Here is a 22,910-nt window from a genome sequence, read left to right on the forward strand (position 1 = left end):
AAAAGGCAAAGGCAAGGGAACAAAATATGAGCCCCTGATTTCTGAAGGATGCACCTAGAAGGATTATTCATCAAAGCCTCGAAACCAGAGCTCAGGTGAGGGCAGATGTCCTTTGAGATTTGGCTACACCAAGAGCTGAAGTGAGACCCAGAGAGGCAGATGTTGGCTGTGCCCATGCAGGCCCTGTCCAAAGGCACACACAGTCAACCCAGTAAGCAAACTAACATGACTGAATTTAAGAAATGGATGTGTAGAGTTGTCTGTCCCAGGAGATATAAAAAGCTTTCTAAAAGATTTCAAAGGATTTATGAATGATGTAGCTATGATTGGCTCCCAAGAGAGCAAAGATATACTTAGAGATGAAAGCTGATCCCTGAGACACTAAGACCTATGCAAAGCCAGACTCATTTGTACACATAACAGAGGGAAAGAGCACAGCAGGTTGGACCTAGATGTGAACATGGTGCTTCCGCTGGCCCCGAGCTGGAAGCTACACTAGAGAGGGAGCTCAGACTACATTTTGTAGTAAAGCAAAGGGAAGGGACACAGAACTATTTCAGGAGACCATCAGGGAGCATGGTAGCATTTGGCTGGGTAGACGCAGATACAGATAATGGTCAGCCAGTGTGTGAGAGACAGGCAGAAGACTTGGCAGAGCACAGTGGAAGGTGAGGGCATGTAAAGGACAGAGGAAAAGCTGAAGCCCCATCACATGCTCTTTCATCTTGGTGTTCAGGGAATAAGAAACTAACACTGGGTTTGGAAAGGAGCCACAGATGCCTAACCATTCCAAATAAAAGGAGATAAAAGGCTGTAGCACTCTTACTGCATAACAGGAACCCTTACTCCAGGCAAAATCGTGAAAAGCAAGCAAGGGGTGGTTTGTCATTCTTGGCAGTCTTAGGCTTCTTCCCTGGGGCAGGGTTTCTAAGCAAGTGTGTGCAGGATGGTTGAGCTGCATCTGCAAGGGGCCTTTGAGAATTTGCTTTTACAAAGTGGCGTCGGGACATCTAGAGCGAGCAAAGGCTCATCCTACAATAACATCCCACTTCCATGAGGATAAATATTAAAATAACATGTAGTTTCCACAGATACTAAAAGAGGCCTCCAGAGGGTTCTATTTGGGGCAGTGTCACAGAAAGAAAGATGGCTGGGCAGGCTGTGTTTAGCCTGCAGGTAGCCCCGGGCAACAGGGACTCATTTCAGAGAAGTAGTCTGGGCCCTGTGCATTCTGATTGTATGTTTACTTGGCCATAGTCAAGATCACTGACAAATGAAGAAGAAGAATGAGTCTCAGGGCACTTTTCTAGAGCAGCTCGCAGTCCAGGGGTCAGTGCTTTGCTTCCCCTGGCACTTTTATCACATGAGCAGCCTGACAGCATATTTATTATGCCTTTGCCCAAAACCATTGATGAGAAAATATGTTTCCCTTCGGTTTTCGTTGAGAAAACAAGATGTCGTTTGAATAAGTTGCCTAATTTTTCTTCCTACCAAGCAGAATTTCTTTTTTCACAGATCTTTCCCTAAGGCAGCTTTTTATTCAGTAGGAAATGCCAGTGTTGATGTAGGTATTTATATCATCCACAGGGCTGTCAGAAATCCTGATGATCTTGAAGCGAGGTCTAATATGCACTTGGCAAGTGCTTTTGCTGGCATTGGCTTTGGAAATGCTGGTGTTCATCTGTGGTGAGCGAACTTGAGATTTTATTTCTTCACCTAAGCTATTGCTTTTATTTTTAAAAAATGTTTATAACTTAGGACAAGTGGTAAGATCTAAATATGCTATAGAGAGAAGAAATTTAACTTAGGGTCCTGGAATGTTTTCTTAATTCAAATGTAATTTGTTGGGTCATAGTTTTTTAAGTTTTATTATTTTTTTAAAATATATTCTACCCCTAATGTGGGGCTCAAATTCATGACCCTGAGATCAAGAATCACATGCTCCATCGACTGAGCCAGCCCGGTGCCCTCATAGATTTTTTTTTTTTTTTTTAGATTTCATTTATTTATTCATGACAGACAGAGGGAGAGAGAGAGAGAGAGAGAGAGAAGCAGAGGGAGAAGCAGGCTCCCAAGGAGCAGGGAGCCCAATGTGGGACTCGATCCCAGGACCCTGGGATCATGACCTGAGCCGAAGGCAGACACTTAACCATCTGAGCCACCCAGGCACCCATAGATTTTTCTTTTATAACAGCCTTATTGAGATACAATTCACACACTATAAAATTTACCCATTCAAAATGTATAATTCAGTGGGCTTTAGCATATTCATAGAGTTGTACAGCCATTACCACAATCGATTTTACAACATTTTATTGCCGAGAAGAAATTCCGTTCCCCTTGGCTGTCACCCATCAATCCTCCTACACCCCTCAGTCGTAAGCAACCACTAACCTACTTTGTCTTTATAGATTTGCCTACTCTGGATATTTTATATAAATGGAATTATATAATATGTGGTCATTTGTGCCTTTAGCTTAGCATGTTTTCATGGTTCATCCATACATGCATCAGTATGTCATTCCTTTTTATTGCCTAGTAATATTCCACTGTATGGATATGCCACATTTTATTTCTCCATTCATCAGAAGATGGACATTGGACTGTTTCCACTTTTTGGCTATTATGAATAATGCTGCTATGAACATTTGTGTATAAGTTTTTTGTGTGGATATATGTTTTCATTTCTACTGAGTATATACCTAGGAGTGGAGTTGTTAGGTCATATGGTAGCTCTCTGTTTAAGTTCTGAGGAACTAGTATTGTTATCCATAGCAGCTACACCATTTTACACTTCCATAAGCAGTGGATAAGGGTTCTGATTTCTCCACATCCTCACCATGTGTTGTGGATTTTTAAAACCTCAAATGCAAGAATTTTTTTCTCTTAATCTCTCACAAAAAGAAAGGGATCAGAATCCTTGTCAGTAGCCCAGAATTTATTTGTTTGATCAGAACTTTATTGGTATGATGCCTTAATACTGAATACCTGTGATCCCTGAGAATTAAGAATAGGGCTTTGCTATGGAGGGTGCAGTGAATTCACCCCCAAACTTGGCTGCTGAGAGCACATATTGATACCACCTTTCTAAAAAACAGGTGGGGTGCCTGCATGGTGCAGTCCGTTAAGCGTCCAACTCTTGGTTTCAGCTCTGGTTGTGATCTCGGGGTCATGGGATCAAGCCCTGTGTCGGGCTCCACACTCAGTGCAGAGTCTGCTTAGGATTCTCTCCCCCTCTCCCTCTGCCCCTCCTGCTTGTTCTGGCTCTCTGTCTCTCTCAAGTAAATAAATAAATCTTTAAAAATAAATAAATAAAAAATAAAATAAAAAGCAAGTGAGTAAAATCTCCCAAGAGCTTGAAAAATGTTTATATCCTTGGGCCCACTAATTTTAGTTCTATGAATGCAGCCTAAAGAAATCATATGATCAAAGAATTTCCTAAGTGGTATGTATAATCGAAAATTTTGGAAACAACCTAATTTCCAACAGTTTAGGAATGGTTAACTGAAATGCAGTACTCAAAAAATAAAATAAGGCTATTAAAAATAATGTTTTAGAAGAATAGAAAATGATATGGGAAAACGTTTATAAAAAATATTAAGTAACCAAAGCAATGTTTGAAACTGTATGCACATATGATCATAAACTAAAGATATGCATAAAAAGACTAGAAGAAACATCCTATAATGGTTATCTTGAAGAAAAAGGATTATGGACCATTCTAATTTTTACGAAAAACATACACAACTCTTAAAAGAAATCAAACTAAGATGTTGGGTATTGTTAGAAAGTTACTTTTGAAAGCTACATGAACTCTTTCACATCATGAAAGCACACTAAGCAATAATTTTCCAAATACTGTGAAGCCCAAGAAAGGTCAAGCACATTCCTAAGTAAACAGCAATTCAGTGAATCAATAGCTTCTGATCCATCTCACGAAAGTGATAGGCAAGGGATACCTTTTTTGGATAAGTAATCATATGGTTCACCAAAATACTCTGTCTTCTTATGAATTGTAAATCTTTTGCTGAGTAAGCCCAAAGTCATCCAATAACCCACATAAAAAGACTTACAGACCATTTTACTATTGTAAAGCATTTCATTTACAATGTATTAATTATAAATATATAAGCTTCTCACAGTATGTATCTTCTGAGTCATCTAGTAAACTATAATATTGTCCTGTTTGTTCACCAAAAATTCAAGAGTATATAAAGTGTTTTTTCATTAACAAATCAAACCCCACAAATAAAAACCATGATACCTTTTCTTGATAGCCTTTCGAACTACAATAATCATTTATGAGTCAACTCTATTAGTATGTAACATTTGAAAGGATGTATCAATTATCAATGGGACAGATCACTGGAGGGTCAAGCTTGCATGTCTAATGCAGCACATCTTGGCTCATAAAACACCCACCCACATCATCAGCTGTGCAGGAGCACGCTGCCAAGGCGGTGCCAAGCAAAACAGAAAACGCATGCCCTGAAGCTTATTAAAGAAACTTCAAAGTAAATTCTTGATTTCTTCAAGATCATCAGGTTAATCTACGTGTTTGGGAAGCAATTTCTGCATTTGACATACAATTCTGTGAGCATTTGAATTTGAACATTTCAGAGGTTTTGTTAACGAATACACAAAATGTCCAATGCAATAATATATTGTTGTATCAAAGAAAACAGAATGTATCACTTTGTGAGATGACTATATTGTCAAGAGACTGTGAAGGGCTCTCCCATAAAAGTATGTTTGTTTTGTTAATTTGAATTTCTGATAGCTGTATGTCAACCTAAGGACTTTCTTTCTTTTCTAGCCATGGAATGTCTTACCCGATTTCAGGCTTAGTGAAGACATATAAAGCAAAGGATTATAATGTGGATCACCCACTGGTGGTAAAATCATAATAAATTCTTTAATTAAATTTCATGTTCTTTGCAGTTGCCATAAATGTATCTGTTAAATGTATTTGTCAATTCTTGATTGCTTGGAGTACAGGCTAAAGTAATTTAATATCTAGAATATGCAGGGTAAAGACCCAAATTTGCCCCATTGGTCACCACATTTTGTTTCTCTTCAGCCTCATGGCCTTTCTGTGGTACTCACCTCCCCAGCGGTATTCACTTTCACAGCACAGATGTCTCCTGAACGGCACCTGGAAACGGCAGAAATACTGGGTATGAACCATTACTCATAAATCTGTGACCCGCATATGTGGAGCATTTTGTAGGTTGCTTCTGGGGATAAACCATAAAGGATAATAATACCCATAAAGTTGCTTTGGAATAGTTTAATAATAAAATGTGAGTGACCTGCCTACAGTCCTGTCTAGCACTAAAATTCTGTAATTTTGCTTCTAATAATCTATTAACAATGAAATGGAACCAAATATTGCTTATGTTAAATTTGTAGTAATGATATTTCTCGTTTTCATTCCTAAGGAACATGAAACTCTTTACATAGTATTAATGTTGTGAATGGTTTTTGCTACATTTAGTGGGTAATAAAATGAATCTAATTCAGGAAGTAACAGTACCTTCCCAATTATAGAAAATCTAAACAGCTAGAAACTTTATAAAAGGATCCCAAAAGAAGAACTTGTTTTGCTGCTCTGTAGAATAAATAATGTCTATAACAAGACACCCACAGTGCTTTTTGAATCTCACAAGCAAAAAAATTATATTCAGGCTAGCTTTAGTGTTGAGTAAAAATTTTTGGTATTTTTCTAAGATGAGAACTCTTTCAAGTAGACTTTGAGAATTTGATTAACTTTCCAAACATTTTATTCCCCTACTTGTGTTTAGGGTAGGAAGGGAAAAGCTAAAAAGAAAACGTCATTATGCTCTTCTAGCTCCAGCCGTTGGGAGAGGTTATTTCCGAGAAGGTAGGCATGACCACAGACTCCTTCCATGTGTCCTGCTTCACCTCCACATCTCTCTCACACTGATGTGTGTGCTTTCGTAGAGTTCCAGGTGCTGGGCTGTGCTGGGAATGCTAATGAGAGAAGTCCAGGGTAGAGAAGCAGTGCAGGGACTTGATTTCCCAGCATGGGCTACTGGAAATATGGTGCCTACCTTAGCAAGGATCTTGTGTCCCTTTTCCCTTTGAGGTTGGGGCTGTTTTTTTAGCCATTCTGGGGACTCAGATAGATGCCCGGTAAATACGCAGTGTAAGTAGGAAGGAGCCCAAATAGTAGGCTAGGTGTATGGTAAATGGGAAAGTCTTAGAGAACTCAAAGCTAAAATTCCAGGCAACCAACAACGTTACTGAGAAAGCAATTCCTCCGGTAGACAAAACTCAGGGTAGAACCCACCAATTCTTCCTCCTTGCATAAGAAGTTTTGTTTAATGTGATTCCGTACTTAGCCATTAAATATTTTAATTCCCTATGTAATCTTAGATTTTCTTAGCTTTATACCAATTTATTCTCTTTCCTACCCTCTCTTTTTTTTCTCAAACACTTCACAGGAAAACCCAGAGGCTTTGATGGTGTGTTTTATGGCAGCAATCCCAGGAACATAAAAACCTCATAAACTTTATACCGTGTGTCACCTTTCCACCTAATCCATATTTCAGCTGCCACTGTGTAATACAGACTGGTCTTGTCAGGCAAGGTTTACCTTCCCTCCAGCCGCTCTCCCAACTAGCCCCGTATCGGGTTCTATTTAAACCTTTTCCTGGATTACTAAAACAGTTCTTGTTCTCATAGAAGAAAAGGGTTAAAACTAATTGAATAGTGTGCTTCAGTAGGGACATAAACTATACATTCTAGTCTCCTTTTGAACCATACAGAGAAAGTGGCCTTAGACTCAACATGAGGCATTTTGGATAATGACTTATGCCACATCTGTTTGTCGAGTGCTTCACTTCCTGGCAGTGAATGTGTTCAACTAGAACAGGTGAAGGGCTGGAGTGCGAAGAGTCTGGGGACTCTCACTGCTACCCTGCCTGAGGGCAGAACCCCTAGCTCTTCCACACTGATGTCTCTACGATTTCATGTACTGATTATTTTTTTTAAAGATTTTATTTATTTATTCATGAGAGACAGGGAGAGAGAGAGAGGCAGAGGCAGAGGGAGAAGCAGGCTCCCCGCTGAGCAGGGAACCCGATGCGGGACTCGATCCCAGGACCTTGGGATCTTGACCCGATCCAATGGATCTTAACCATCTGAGCCACCCAGGCGCCCTCATGTACTAATTACTAATCATGTCCAAATTTCCACCCCTTTGCAACCTTCTTCCCCCTTCACCAACATCACTATTATCTACAGAGTAAATACTGTTTTTTTCTTTTTTTTTTTTTTAAGATTTTATTTTTTTGACAGAGAGAGACACAGTGAGAGAGGGAACACAAGCAGGGGGAGTGGGAGAGGGAGAAGCAGGCTTCCCGCTGAGCAGGGAGCCCGATGCAGGGCTCAATCCCAGGACCCCAGCTGGGACCATGACCTGAGCCGAAGGCAGAAGCTTAACAACTGAGCCACCAGACACCCCTAAATACTGTTTCCTGAGAGTCTTTATGTTCTTGGTTCTGTCTGACTGGTTCTGTAATATTTATTTAGAGGAACCCGCCCTGCCCTTTGGCAACGGAGCCCAAAATAAGAAGTTTTATAGCTATAGAGAAGAAATATTTCCTTCCCTGGCTACACATAATTCATTTTTGTCATTTTCCTCCTTTGGGGCAGTCAGTGTTGGACTTTTGTACCTCTATACGTCCTTGCCACACAAGGTGTTTGCAAAGTGTTGGTCTTCTTTTCCTAAGATGTTGCAATGAGAAAAGATTGAACACATATACCTCTAGATGTCAGCAAATTCCAACCCTTGAAAGTTACATAAGCTTTTCTCCTACAAATGCTCCTTCCTCCTCATCCAAACACCAGCCTTCTTTTTTGGTCTCCTCCCTGTGCTTCTTTTCCTGGCTCAGTTCCTCTTCTTCCCACCACACCAGGGGCGAACAGCCCATTGGAAATGTGAAAGCCAGGTTAGCCTCAGCCAACTTCTCTGCAAAGGATCTCGGGGTTCTCTGCAGGCTGGCCTGGCCCATCTATGTTCTGCAGGGCTGATCACTGGGCTGGCCTCCGTGTGGAGGCAGAGCAGTGCCCTTGTCCTTGGTGGTAGGGAGGCAGCAGTTAGGTTATATATTCAGCTATCTTGTGACTGAATGATACCCTCTCTCTCTATAGTCAGCACTTTGTGTCTTCTAGGAGCTGACACCCGCACTGCCAGGATCCCAGATGCTGGGCCTATTTTGGCAGACACACTCCGGAAATTCTTATTCGATCTGGATGTTGATGATGGCCTCGCTGCCATTGGTTACTCCAGGGCCGATATCCCTGCATTAGTGAAAGGAACGCTGCCCCAGGTAAGAGATGCAGGGTGCCTTCACTCCCTTCTGAGAAGCACAAAGCTGCTGGGAAAACGTGGTCCACTGGGGATGTTTCAGGGGAGAGGAAAACCCAGGGGTCCTCCAGCTTTCAGCTCTCCTCCACACCAGACAGCAGCTCTTCTCTTCCCCTGTGGGAAGGGGCCAGGCTCCCTCACCTTTATATTCTTCCATAAAACTGGCTTTTTTGGAGCTTTTATGATGTAACTGAAAGGATCTTTTATAAAAACTCAAGGCAGAAACAACCACATTGTCTTGAGGTATGGCAAAATTTCCCTTTTTACCCTTTCTGCTCTTTTAAGAGTCCTCTATAAAACAACCTGATGCTGTTCCAAAAGGACCACTAATATTATTTTATATTATAAGCGTTATAAATTCCTACTGTTTTGTGGGAAAATAGGCATGGCCTTTAAATCAATACTATTACAAAATCACTTTTTAATGTATCTGGGAGAGTATATTTTATACATATACATATACATACGTATCTGTGTCACTTTGGGTCTTATTTAAATGTCGCTAAAAAAATTTAAACTGAGCTGCCAACTTTATTGGGTAGAATCATAATAGATGTAGAGTTTCCCCTCCAAGTTTCTCATGAAGAGAATTTACCCTCCCATTGCACCTCCCTTACCTTTTGGATCAGATACCCTTGTGCTGTAGCATCAGATCTTAAAAAGCTACGACCCCATTCACTGCAACTCACCATAAAATCGCGCCAGAGCCACGAGGTCTTGGGTTTTGGACCACACTATGCTCACCATGCCCAGAGTATTCACCTAGTCCTTCTGTCTAAAATGGGAAAGATGTGGATCACTTAAACACTGTAAGAATATGAGCGCAAGGCACTGCTACCCAAAGTTAAGGCAAGCATGGATCTATCGCTGACTCAAACAGAGTTAATGACTATTCTATCCACCCCGCACAGATTCCTGCTTACCCTAAGCAGCAGTGCTTTCCCTCACCCCACTCTGGTTAAATAAAGGCCCCACACTAGCTGCTTCCCCACTTGGCAACTGCTTAGAATGTTGAAGACCTCACCACTCACATAAGATGATACTTGAACGGATTGGGTTAATAGACTCACGTGTCCTCAGGAGGTAGGTAGGTAATAGCAATGAACAAAGTAATTTAAAGCAGCAGGGAGTGGTGGGGACTTTGGTGAACTAGAAAGCTTATAATCCATCTCACTGGGTGTCTTTTCAGCTACAATGTATTATCCCCCAGCAGAAATTCAGGCCCCAGCGCTGAGCTTCCAATTTCAAAAAAAAAAAAAAAATCCACTGCTGGAGTTTCTAATTTCCAACAAAAATCAACAATCTGGATGTTTGTATTGTATTCCCTGATCACCCACTGTAGAAACCAAACATGACCCACAGGCCAGCAGATTCCCTGATTTAGACTCAGACCCGGTAGCCTCAGCTGCATCCAAAAATATAAATGAATGAGAAAAAGAAACATCTCAAAGTGTAGCTGAGCTCTTAGGCTAACTCACAAACTCTTAGTTCTAAGCAACAAGTCCAAGGGACTAAACAGCCAAAAAATATGACCAACACAGTTATTTTATCCAAACCTACTAGACTATAAATTCCATGAGTACAGGGATGTTTTCCTCACCCGTCCTCGACTACACCGAGCACAGGCTAGTAAACGTGTTAAATGGACACATAAACGGACACATACCTGCAGCCCTGCAGCCCTCTCTCTTGAAAAGTCGTCTGTGCAGGTGAGTGTAATGGCTGAAGGGCAGGAACTTTTTTCAGAAATTTCCTCACACTTGATAGGACTCACCTAATGACAAGAAGCCATGAAAGCCTGTCCAGGGATTCAGAGACCAGAGACCAAACGGTCGCCATGGTTTTTGACAGAGCCTTTGGCTCCTATAGCATGGTTCCAGTGATAGTGTCCGTTCTGCAGGAGGGGTTCTGAAAAGTTCTGCTTACTCAGGAATGTGTGCTTGTCAACCTGCAGGGATGGTATCCATGATTTTCAGATAAAACTGTGTGATATTCTTGGCCATTTCATTGCTAGTAGCAACGCATCTTCCAGCCATCAGCACACACTGGGAAGTGCTTACTGTTTAAATTCTACTGTGCTCAGTCTTTTACTTTCAGAAACTGTTCCAGATAGCAACAGATCCAGACTAACATTTGAGACCATCCACTAAAATGGCAAGTTAATCAGGTATCATATTAAATGCCTCCGTGCACATACCATCCCGGGGAAATCACAGATAGCAAAGCCTTAAACAGACAAAACTAATTTCGTAGTTTCACAAAACATGCAAGGTAAATTAGATCTTTTGAATACAAGTCATCTCGGTGGAGGAGGAGGCCAGGATCTCCTCAAGCTATATTCAAAAGGCAGCCCCAACATGAATGCTGCTTTTTTAATCATGTGCCTGTGATTGGGAGAAGCATAGTTAATTTTAATAAACTAGCACTAGTTCCATTTTGGAGTCCATGTAATTGAGTCAATGTGTTCTATATATGGAGAAGGCAGGAGAGATTCACAGGACTTTGGGAGGAATCTTAGCAATAAGCCTGTCTGTTTTGCAGATGAAGAACTACTATGGGTTTTTTGTTTGGTTTTTTTGGCAGCAGTGAACATTTTACAGGAATGCTATGGCAACTTCAGAATTTTACACATGCAGCAGGCTAATCTTCACTTATTAGTATCTACAGGATTTAAGGTAGTGAGATGGATAGGTTGGTTGCTGCAAAGAATATTGCCAGAAAGATTATTTATGTAGTCGACATTTGATAAAGCTTCTTTTATGTTCAGCAAGAGGGATCAGTTTTCTCTGGAAGGAACAACCGGGCCAGTATTCTTGACCAAACACCACATCCCATACTGATGGTGGCAACAGCAGCCCTGTGTACGGAGGCTTCCAACCGCCAACGCCAGGCTGCAAGGCGAGCAGGCAAGAATAAATTAATCTTCCAAGCGGGGTTCCTGAAACCTCTGGAAAAAAACATTTACATTTCAAATCAAAACATTTCATTTCTGAGGAGAGCTGTCTACCAAAATGAGCACTTCCACTCCCTGGCAGACAGGGCAGCCGAAATGTTATTTTATGAATGCGCTAAAAGTAGTAGTCAGGATTTATTTCAGTGCCCATGTTAATCAGTTGTCCCTCGGTCTTACACGTCTATAAATAATAGCGCATTGCTGAACACATCTTAATTCGGAGAGTTTAGCTTTTACATGGCATAGATGATATGAGTGGGGATAGATCACAAACTTTATGTCCCTGTCCTCGTTTAACCTATCCTGGGGCATTAGAAATGTGGAAGAGAAACTCAGATCAGCGTGGCCTGAAGTACTTCTGAGACTCCTGAACTACTTCACCAAAGATGAACAGGATCGTTTTAAGGGCCTCTGAGCTCATCAGAGAAGATTCTCTCCTGTTATAAACAGAACAATGTGGCAGGAATTGGCGGCCATAGCAAATGCTGAACTTTGGTTCTTGACCCTGCCGCCAACACAGATATAAGTCTCTGCCTTGCTATGGATTTTCAGAATTCTTTAGAGTCTCTGAAGATCTGCTGCAGTGTAAAATTTTTGGTTTTACCCATACTCTTCAGCATGTTCCCCCATCCTCCCATCTGTTCATCCATCCTTCCTAATTATTTTTTTAATCATGGTAAAATATACTTAACATAAAATTTACTATTTTAACCATTTTTTAAGCGTACAATTCAGTGCCATTGAGTACATTTAGTATTGAGCAGTCATCCCAACTATCCATTTCCAGAACTTTTAAACCATTTCAAATAGAAGCTCTGCTCTATTGCTTAATGGTGAAATAGTAACTCCCCTTTTCCAGGCCCTGAGAACCTCTATTCCACTTTCTGGCTCTATGAATTTGCCTATTGCAGATACCTCATATAAGAGATACAGTATTTGTTCCTTTTGTGTCTGCATAATGTCTTCACTTAGCATAAATCTTTAATGTGTCTGAATTTCATTCCTTTTTATGGCTGAATAATATTCCAGTGCATGGATATACCACCTGTTGCCTATCCATTCATCTGCAGATGGACACTTGGGTTGTTTCCATCTTCTGGCTATTGTAATGGATAGCCTTCTGACTATGAACATTGGTGTACAAAAATATGTTTTAGTCTCTGCTTTCAGTTCAATTGGTTATATACCTAGGAATAAAACTGTAGGATCATAGGGTAATTCTCTGTTTAACTTTTTGAGGAACTGCCAAACTGTTTTCCATAGAGGCTGCATCATTTTACATTCCCACCAATAATGCATGAAGGTTCCAATTTCTCCACATCTTCACCAAGATTTCTTATTTTCCATTTTTTGGATAGCTATCCTGGTGGATAGGAAGTGAGAAATCACTGTGGTTTTGAAGAGCACTTTGCTAATGACTAAAGATGTTGAGCATCTTTTCATGTGCTTACTGGCTATTTATATATCTTCATTCAAGAAATATCTATTCAAGTCTTTTGCCTATTTTTGAGATGGTTTGTTTGGGGTTTTCTGCTGTTGAGTTGTAGTAATTATTTATATATTCTAGTTATTAACCCCTTATCAGATCTATAATTTGCACTTTTCTCATTCTATCTGAGTTGTCTTTTCAACTCTCTTGAGAGTGTCCTTTGATGCATAAAACTTTTAAATTTTGATGTAGTCCAATTTACCTAATTTTTGTATTGCCTGTGCTTTTGGTGTCATATCCAAGAAATTATTGCCAAATCCAACATCATGAAATTTTCCTCTCTTCTAAGAGTTTTGGTTTTAGCTCTTAGATTTGAGTCTTTACATTTAGACCTATTTTGAGTTAATTTTTTTAATACATTCTTCCTATTTTCATTCTTCCTTTTACCTTACACATACTTATTGAGGTCCTACTACATACCATGCCTTGAATGGGACACAAGGAAGAGGAAAATAAAGTCTCTTCACGCCCTCATGGAGCTTACATTTTAGTGAGAGAAGACAGATGATAGGCATCTAATCAAATATGTAAATAAGATACAAATGAAATCATTTCAGATAATGATTAGTGGTATGAAGGGAAACCTGAGTAATGAGATAGTGATTTCCCATGGGACAGTGTGGCGGGGGGGGGGGGGGGGGGGGGGGGGGACACTCCAGGAGGGCGGGCGGTCAGAGAGGCTTCTGACTACAGGTGAAGGCAGCCACATTAAGATCTGGGAGAAGAGATCTGGGAACACTGCAGGCAGAGGGGAAAGACCCTGAGACAGGGTGAAGATGAGCATTTTTGTGGGACTGAGAAGGGATGGGGCTAAGTGAGACGAACTAATGGGAGAAGAGTCAGAGCTGAGGGGAGCAGCAGGGCCGGAACAGCGTGGCATTGGAGGCCACGGTCTTGTCATTGCAATGGGAAGTCATCAGAGAGCATTAAGCAAGTAATGACATGAACAAACTTAACGCTGGGAAAGTCATCGCTCTGGCTGCTGTGTGAAGAATGGCCTCTAGGGGGAGTAGAGCAAAAGTGGAAACAGACTTTTGGAGAGGGGAGTCAGGATGACTTAGACGTGGGTTGTGGTGGAACAGGAGGTGGTAAGTGGTCAGGTTGGGGGTTTACTCTGGAGGGAAATCTGCCAAGTTTGCTGGTGGCCTGAACTTGCAGAGAAGGGAAAGAGGAATCAAGAGAACTCCTAGGCTTTTCTCTGAGTGACTGGGGGTCACTGCTGAGATGAGAAAAATGGAAGGCAGGTGGAGTCAGAGTTCTATCTTGAATATGTGAACTTTGAGATGCCAATATCCCCCCCCGCCATTTTCATTAATTCAACAAATAACTGTCAAGCACCTATGTACTGTGTGTCGAGCACCCTAGTGCACACTGGGCATGAAGAATGGGCACAGCCCTGCCTCATCTACCAGGTACGCTCCCACACAAGTATTTACCATAAGAAAACAAACCAAGAGACCCGTGAGAATGGAACCAAAACTCTGGCATATATCTTAATTTCATTGAGGCCCAGAAATTTGGACATGGGGTCGTCATTGTAGTATCTTTTAATCTCCTGTCCCACTGGGATTATGGAGACACTGATGGGGGTATAAATAGCAATAGGGTGTGCCATCTTTGCTGACTCCACCCAACAACACCGGAGAAATTGAGCAAGTCACTGAATTCATTTAGGAAGGTAGAAGTAAAACCTTAGTTAATATTAAAAAGGAGTCATTGTTGTCCTTAGCGTGAAAGTTGATGTCCTAATGAAGTCTTTTTGAATATACTTTCAGTCCAGTTGCAAAATATACAGTCTTTGAAGTGAAGGACAACCTGGTTTTGTTTTCCTCAGCAGCACCTGCTGTACCTGGGACAGTGCTCTCTGCACAGAGAGCCTACCTGGCTGAGGCTCTGCCCAATGTTTGGTCATTATCGCAGGGGTTTTGCCCAAGGTTCGTTTGGTTCTGTACTTTGGGTAGAAAGCTATTGCCAGAACATAAGGCAAAGGCAATGGCTTTTGAAAGCTTTGTGGAAAAGAGGCATCACTTGATGAACTTCTGAGTGAGGGATCAGCTAGTATGAAGCAAACAAGAAATGGGATTTTTAAAGATAGGACTATTAACAAGTCATTGAGTCTCACGGCCAAGTTAACTTATATAACCTAGTCGCTTTTGCAAACTATCTTTTCAAAGCCCTGGGTAAATCTTTTCGTTTACTGTTTCAGGAAAGGGTCACCAAGCTTGCACCACGCCCTCAGTCAGAAGAGGATCTGTCTGATCTGTTTGAAGCTTCAATGAAATTGTATTAATTTCATTCTCACTGAAAGAATTACCACTGGCCATCACAGTTCTGACAAGAGAAGCCAAGCTAGCCAGAACTTTGTCTTTTCATCGCCACATATAACATACCTGTTACCAGTCTGAATGTGTTAGAAATTTATCCTGCAGAAGATTCCCTGATGCTCAAAGTCAAGCTACTTCCATAAAATAGTGGAAAAATACCCACTATGTCGGATCTTGGGCGAGACTTTAGGGATCCGTGTTCCTGTCCTAAACCCCATAGATTGCCACTGCTCTATTTATCAAATGAGCAAAACTCAGTATCTGTCAAAATGAGCAAAACTCAGTATCTGTCAAAAACATAAATGCACATATCCTACGCCCGGTAATCCCCAGTCTAGAAATTCATCCCATAGAAATACTAGCACAAGTGTGTTAAGAAATATGGCAAGGATAAACAAATAATACATTATATGTTAAAAAAGAAAAAAGAAGATAGCAGGAAGGGAAGAATGAAGGGGGGGAATCGGAGGGGGGGAAGAACCATGAGAGATGATGGACTCTGAGAAACAAACTGAGGGTTCCAGAGGGGAGGGGGTGGGGGGACGGGCTAGCCTGGTGATGGGTATTAAAGAAGGCACATTCTGCATGGAGCACTGGGTGTTATGCACAAACAATGAATCATGGAATGCTACATCCAAAACTAGTGATGTAATGTATGGTGACTAACAAAGTTAAAAAAAAATATATGGCAAGGATGTTTCTGGCAGCACATTTCCTAATAAAAAAATCTGAAAAAACCTAAATATTCATTAATAGTATAGAGATAAATAAATCATAGTATATTAAATAATGGAATGCTATAGTGCTATCAATAAGAATGAGATAAATCTATTGGAAATATGCCCATGATATACTGCTAAATTGGAAAAAGGCAGAACAATTATATATCTGTATGGTCTGATTTTTACTTATTAAATTATATATAAATATATGTCTATAGAGAGAAAGGATACACATCAAAATATTAAAAGTTATCACTGTAGGGGCGCCTGGGTGGCTCAGTCAGTTAAGCGTCTGCCTTCGGCTCAGGTCGTGATCCCAGGGTCCTGGGATTGAGCCCCACATCGGGCTCCCTGCTCAGGAGGGAGCCTGCTTCTCCCCTGCCTGCCGTTCCCCCTGCTTGTGCTTGCTCTCTGTCTCTCTCTCTCTTGTTCTGTGTCAAATAAATTAATAAAAAATATTTGAAAAAAATAAAAGTTATCACTGGAGAAAAGGACTTTGGGGTATAGAGAATTAAGAGAAAGTATTTCACTATATTTTATACTTCCCATTTTTATTTCATAAACATCTGTATTGTTTGGATTTGTTACAAGCACATATTTTCTGATTTTAAAAGGGCCAAAAAAAAATAAAGGGGCCAGAGAACAGAGAAAAATACCACTTTATTGTTTTAGGTCAGATTCATCTTAGTTTATGAAAGTACTAATAACTAATATTTAAAGATTAAAACAGACCCAAAGAGGTAAAATATTAGAGACTGATCCTCAGGTAAATAGTTCCTTTGAGAAAAACACTAACATCCTACATGGTAATTCCCTCTTTGGAAAGATGTGTTCAGTGCTCAAAATAAATTAACTCAAAAGCAAGCAGTGTTGTAGTTTATAGACTTCAGCCTTGCAAGTAGAATCTAAGTAGCATGATCATCTGCCTCTCTGTTATCCCCAGCCTGCAAAAACTACAGCTCATTTCTCCTCATAAAGGTTACCACACTGATGTTTTTTTGCCTGCTCCAGCTTTGGCAGTCTGGATTTCAGTGTACTTGTGGATTTATTCATGTTTTAAACTGAATTAAAGTTTTAATCAAATAAGTAATGTATATATAATTACATCAGGATTTTAAAAAACGGAAGAGAAGTGCATTACTTGCCTTCAACCTGGCCAGGCCCACTTTATCTGTATCAAGGTCTTTATTTCCTTGAGATCTTTTAAATAACATTGAGATAATGTTTATAGAGGTTTCTCTAACTATAAACATAAAATATGGTCAGTACCAAAAACTGGTAATACAAAGATAAACACAAAAGAAAATATTTGTATATTTTCATATATTTCAAATATTGCACCATCCAGAAGATAGCCACTATTAAAAATGTGGTTTATGTTTTTTATTATATGCATGAATATATTTTTGACGTGGAAATGATATCATTAGGGTGTAGTTTTAATTCCTACAGAACATTCAAATCATTTATACCAAGTACCCAAAAGGCAAGCTTAGGACAGTACCAAAAGAATCTCATTTGTATCTTGCAGGCCACATCTAGCTAAAATTCCCTCCAGCGTTTCAAGAGTATCATGGGTTTTGAAAGCAGAAGCTGTGTGATTGAGCGTACAGCTAAACTCTCTGCCAATCTGAGATCCTTCAGGAAACTTAAGTAAAAGTTGTTAATGTCTCAAAATACATTTGGCACAGCAAAAACATGTATGTGTCTCCCCATCAACCCACCCTCCCAAAAAAGTCCAGGTAAGTTCTAGACATTCTACAAGGTGATGTAGCATCATTAGAACGGCATTAGATTAGGGATCAAGGGCCGCGGGCTCCACTCCAGTCCCTTGGTCTTTCTTGGGCTTTACTGTATTCAGCCAAGGCCTCTTCCACTTTGAAAATGCTATGCCTAGACTTTATGTATTCCATAGTCCTTAATGTGTGATTTTGAGTTTGGGAAATGTAATGTAAAATAATCCGAGACATAAAAATGCATTCTCGATCTCTCTTAAATGTTCAATGCCTTTACTACCAGTAGCCAGATGTCTAAATGTGACTCACCAGGAGGAGTGTTTGGTATTCATACTGATGATGACTCTGTAGAGAAGGATTTAAAGGTCAGGCATGAGAAACAGATTTAGGAAGGCTTCATGTTTTTTATCTTAATACCCATCATGTTGGTCCTTACAATTTGAGAATATGGAAAAGATGTATTTCTTGACTTACCAGCTATTAAAAGAACGTGAGATAAGAAATTCAGCCCATTTCTGTAAACCAAACACTTCGATATTTCCGAGACAACAAGTGCATTTTTCTAAGTCAAATCCTATTTTTTATTGATTACCTTTAAAAGACCAAAAAGTTTTCAGGGGTTATAGCTCCATTTGTGTGGATTAATTTACTTGCTAAGGCAAGAAAAATTAAAAGAATTGTATTCAAAAGTTTGTATAATATCACTTTCACAAAACTATCATATTTGGTGAATTTTCATTCAAAATACATGAGCATCCCTAACTTGTTTTATGATACAGAATACTAATTAGTTTCAAGTACATCATGTTTATGATTTTTGTCAAGTGCCACAATAAACAGCCTATTCGTTTTGCACTCCTCTCCCTTCCCCATGCACCAGGAGGCCTGTGCTGGGCTTGGCATTTTTGCATAGCTGTGGACACAGCTGTGGGGTATTTTCCAGTGGTCAGTGAAGTAAGTCTGCTCTTGTAAAATACAGACAAGTACAGTATCAAAATAGAGAGCAAAACTTGCTTTCCTGGCCTTTTAACCCTGAGAAAGATTAATGGTTGTTTGGATTAGAAACTGTACCCTAATGAGGGACTGTTGCCTCCGGGGAGTGGGTCTGAGAAAGGGGACTGTTCACCTCCGGGTCAACATTGCACATGCTGCCTCGTCTCTGATGACCAGCAACCCCAAGCTGAGACAGCTGCCCAGGCCCTCCATCAAACGCCTGACCCTCTGGGAGCTGTTGCGGAGGCAGGCCCACATCCCCGCCATCACCATCACAATGGTCGGCCCAAGGTGGTCTCCAGGGATGAGCTGCACTTTGAATGGGCAGAAATTGCTTCTTGAAGACCTAGGTTGAATTACTGGCAGCTGGGGGTGGGAGGGTCTAGTTTCTGTTGCTATTATCCCACCACACTGTCTTTCCAACCACCCCCAACAACTCTCGGAATAAATGCATCCCCCCGCGCCCCCCCCCCCCCAAATTGCAATAACTGTTGGCAATTTTATCCCATGTGAAATCCCTCATGAAGCTCTGTGAAGAACAGCCAACTTTAAAGTAACCCTACTTCATTCTTTCTGGCTTTAACTATTGGCTCTTTAATTTGGGTATTTTTAATTGGCTTTCCAATTTATAAAATTGGAAACTGATTAAAATAATCATGAGCGAAAAAGAGAAAATAACTACCATCATGCCATTACCCAAACACAGCTGCTATCATTTGATATACTTCCTTTCCATCTTTTTCATTTGGGTGGTGTAATTTCCAGCTCACTTCCCTCAAGGCATGACATTTTAAGTATTTTCTACATTGCCACATAATCTTCATAATCATTCTTTTTAAAGGTACACAATGTTTTGTTGAATAGAAATTTAAACATTTATCCTTATTACAGGGCATCAAGATTGCTTCCAAATTTTGACCCCTACCAATGACATAGCAATGAATACCGTGTATGTGGCTTTTTTTTTTCATTTTCTAAATTAACTTCTTAGGTTAACTCCAAATTGAATTTTTATATTAGAGTATGGACATTTTTGTGACTTTTGATTCATGCTGTCAAATTGTTTATACTCCACTATTGTCTTAACTTTGTGTCCCCTCTCCTTCAATCTTCTCTTCAAAATAAATAGTGTAAGCCAGCAAGAAATGAAACAGAGCTCACATGGATGACCAGGGCTAGGCTATTTGTACAGACCTGCAAGAGTCACCTGTGATTTTTCTCTTTTTATATTAGTATATCTTAACAGTTCACACGAACAGAAACAGATTAAAATTTTCAAATAAAATTATGTAATTTATTTTAGTGTTACTTAAGTGAAACTGTAGATCACCAAGACTACTTTTATCACATTTTTTTTTCCTTCTAGAACCTTCCATGGGACCCTAAACCTATGGGCTTGTGTTATTCACAGTCCCCCTGTTTTCCTGGCAAAAAAAAAAAAAAAACAGACCCACAGAGACATATAAATATCCTTTTCTATAAGGCTGTTCTAGAACCATCCAGGCCTGTGAGTGTAAGGATTGCTGCACTGGGAAGACGTAACCAGCAACCATCTCCACCAAGATCCCTTCCAAGGGTGTAAGTTGCCCCTTTAATCAAAAACCTCTCAAATCTTTGCCAATTATGCACATTGGTCCCATGTGGCTTTGGCAACATTTACTGGAGACCAATGTGAACCATATACCAAGCATTGCATAGGAGAAAAGAATGTTTGTAAGGCAACATACAAATGGAAAGATGTCCAAAGATTACCACCAGGCTGGAGTGGCCACTTGAGTAAGGACAGGCTAATTTTCATTCATTTTTCACATCTCCTTTAACCACTATATACTCAGTACATAGCTCAGTACCTTAAAATATTCTCCCAAAGGAGGAAGAAGACCATGGATTTGGGGAGAGGAGGATTGGGGTTCTGCAGGCAGGGGTGATTGGGGGGGACCCTAGGGAATGATTATAGGAACATGACATTTAGTAGAATTTTTTTAGTACTATTTAACCAAACTATTGTCACTTTATAAATATCAACTCTTATGAAATGTGGAGGCCAATTTGCTAGGGCATCTACTATAGCTGGCAACAATAATAAACTAAAGACAGTAACAGTTTCATTCTAACAGTTTCAGACAACTTTTTTTTTTAAGTAGGCTCCAAACCCAGTATGCGGCTTGAACTCACAACCCTGAGATCAAGACCTGAGTCGATACCAAGAGTCTGGTGCTTAACTGACTAAGCCACCCAGGTGACCCTAGTAAGTTTCAAATAACAGTCGTCTACTGGGCCCTCCACCTGTGCCAGGCCCTTTATCAAGGGTTTGCCCACTATGAGAGAGGCATTGCTATGTCCTTTTTGCACAAATGAGGAAACTAAGTTAAAAAAAAAAAAAACTGCCAACTTCACACAGCTAGTAAGGGGCAGGACTAGCACTCAATCCCAAAGTCATCCTGACCCTGCTGCATTCCCAGCCACCAAATTCACTGCCTTTCAAGTGCCTTCTGTTGTCTGAGAGCTTCTTGAATTGCATTTAAACACTGTATACACTTGTGTACAACACAGTACCTTGAACATAGTAGGGGACCCCTAAGTATTTGTGGAACAGAGGATTCTATTTTATTAAAAGGGGGAAAAGGAGAAGAGAAAAAAGAAGGTCCTGCAAGCCTTTGGCATGTCAGAGAAAAGTTGAGCTGGCCGTGCTGGTGGTCACACAGAAGAGTATTAGAGGTAGGTAACAGAGCCACCTTAGGGACAAATCCCAGACCTGCTTCTTACTGAGTAGCCTAGGGTAAAGACTTAAGATTTTCTGAGCACAAACCTTAACTCACAGGGTTGTCATAAACATCAATAGGAAGTAATGTATGCGAAATGTCCTTGCTCAGTAAATGTTACTTCTCTTCCCTTTCCTGAATGGAAAGCTTGCAGGAAGACTTTCACCCCAGCAGCTGACGAGCAGATCACTACAGTGACGTCAGTTGTATACTAAGGGCTTCCAAACCTCCCTCAGAACAAGAAGTACCTGGGACGCTAGTTAAAGATATAGATCAGTCCTTTCCTCCCACCCCTGAGAAACTCAAATCTTGTCAACCTGGGCTGGAACCCAGGAGACAGCTGTTAGGTCAGTTTGGTTTAGAAAAGTTAAACAGCACTTGGGCCTGTTTGGCGGCCTCTTGGCATAGATGGTGACAGAAACGGAGCACGGGTCTCAACCTTCACTGTGCATCAGAAGCTTCTGGAGGGCTTAGTAAAACATGGGTTGCTGGGCCAGGTCCCCAGAGTTTCTGATTCAGTAAGTCCAGGTGGGAAGTGAGAATCTGCATTTCTAACTGCTTCCCAGGAACCACACTCTTGAGAGGATTGCAATTTTCTCACATTTCAACCTTAGCTGGCTCAGATTTCAGCTGGAATTCTACATGGTGTGTGGCCAGACCGTGAGCCCCTGGGGAGGGTCAGGACAACACCTGAAACTTACCTCAGGACTCCTCCACCAGACTGGGAACCCACGCCTGAGCGCTGTCCTGCCCCTTCCCCACCATGACCGGCTGTCCCTGCAGCTCCTCCTCGCGTTTCCACCTGATTTTCAGGCTGAGACCTTTCAGGATGTGCCGATCGAAGCCTGAGCAAAAAGGAGACACTCGCTTAGGACTCCAGGCTTGGTATTTGCTCCACCCATGAGGAGCCTATTAAAAAGTATATGAAGTACCAGAACACCGAGTTTCATTTCAGTATAATCGGAATAAAGAATATAAGACACCCAGCTAGGAGGTTACCAGACTAATAAAACTATTCTGGCTAATCTGTTTAAAAAAGAAACTAGGGGCGCCTGGATGGCTCAGTCAGTGTCCAACTCTTGATCTCAGCTCAGGTCTTGATCTCTGGGTCGTGAGTTCAAGCCCCACATTGGGAGCCTACCTAAAATAAAAAAGAAAATGAAAATCCTCCTTGTTATATTCCTATTTTAAAAGCTATGTTGTGAAAAGGTTCCATTCTAACGTGGAAAGGGATGTAGAAAGAGTGAATACATATAGAGTAATGCCTGTATTTATTGGTAAAGTAGCTCCCTGGATACAAATCAAACTGTGCTTCAAGGGCAAAAGCGCCAACGTGAAGAAAAGGACAGCTACTTAACATCCAGCTAGAAAAAGACAACACAGCGGTCCTGCCGCTCAGAGGCACCACAGGGCTCCCTGTTCTGGCTCTTCTTGTTGACATGCAGCATTAGCGCCCTACCATATGCCCTTGCTAACCTTAAAAAATAAAACGGCCGTTATTTTACCAGCAAACCGCGGTTTTATCTTGAATGGCCG

At 40.8% G+C, this 22,910-nt stretch overlaps 1 protein-coding gene across 8 annotated transcripts in view; it reads left to right on the forward strand.

Annotated features, from left to right (window-relative positions):
- ADHFE1 (alcohol dehydrogenase iron containing 1) overlaps window positions 1-15,610 on the forward strand; it is a 32,217-nt gene extending 16,607 nt beyond the window's left edge. For 6 of the 8 annotated variants that reach the window (XM_027577408.2, XM_027577446.2, XM_027577379.2 and 3 more), the window contains 6 exons: window positions 1,588-1,686; window positions 4,817-4,895; window positions 5,081-5,177; window positions 5,810-5,884; window positions 8,200-8,357; window positions 15,044-15,610. In XM_027577408.2, the coding sequence (XP_027433209.2) occupies window positions 1,588-1,686; window positions 4,817-4,895; window positions 5,081-5,177; window positions 5,810-5,884; window positions 8,200-8,357; window positions 15,044-15,127 (592 nt within the window). In that variant the 3' untranslated portion in view covers window positions 15,128-15,610. Of the gene's footprint in view, window positions 1-1,587; window positions 1,687-4,816; window positions 4,896-5,080; window positions 5,178-5,804; window positions 5,885-8,199; window positions 8,358-15,043 lie in introns of those variants that run through there. The other 2 variants (XR_004820045.1, XM_027577399.2) reach the window with 2 other exon arrangements.
- The last annotated feature ends 7,300 nt before the right edge of the window (window positions 15,611-22,910 follow it).

Source organism: Zalophus californianus, chromosome 4 (assembly GCF_009762305.2).
Source record: "Zalophus californianus isolate mZalCal1 chromosome 4, mZalCal1.pri.v2, whole genome shotgun sequence".
In the NCBI taxonomy this organism is placed as follows: Eukaryota; Metazoa; Chordata; class Mammalia; order Carnivora; family Otariidae; genus Zalophus; species Zalophus californianus.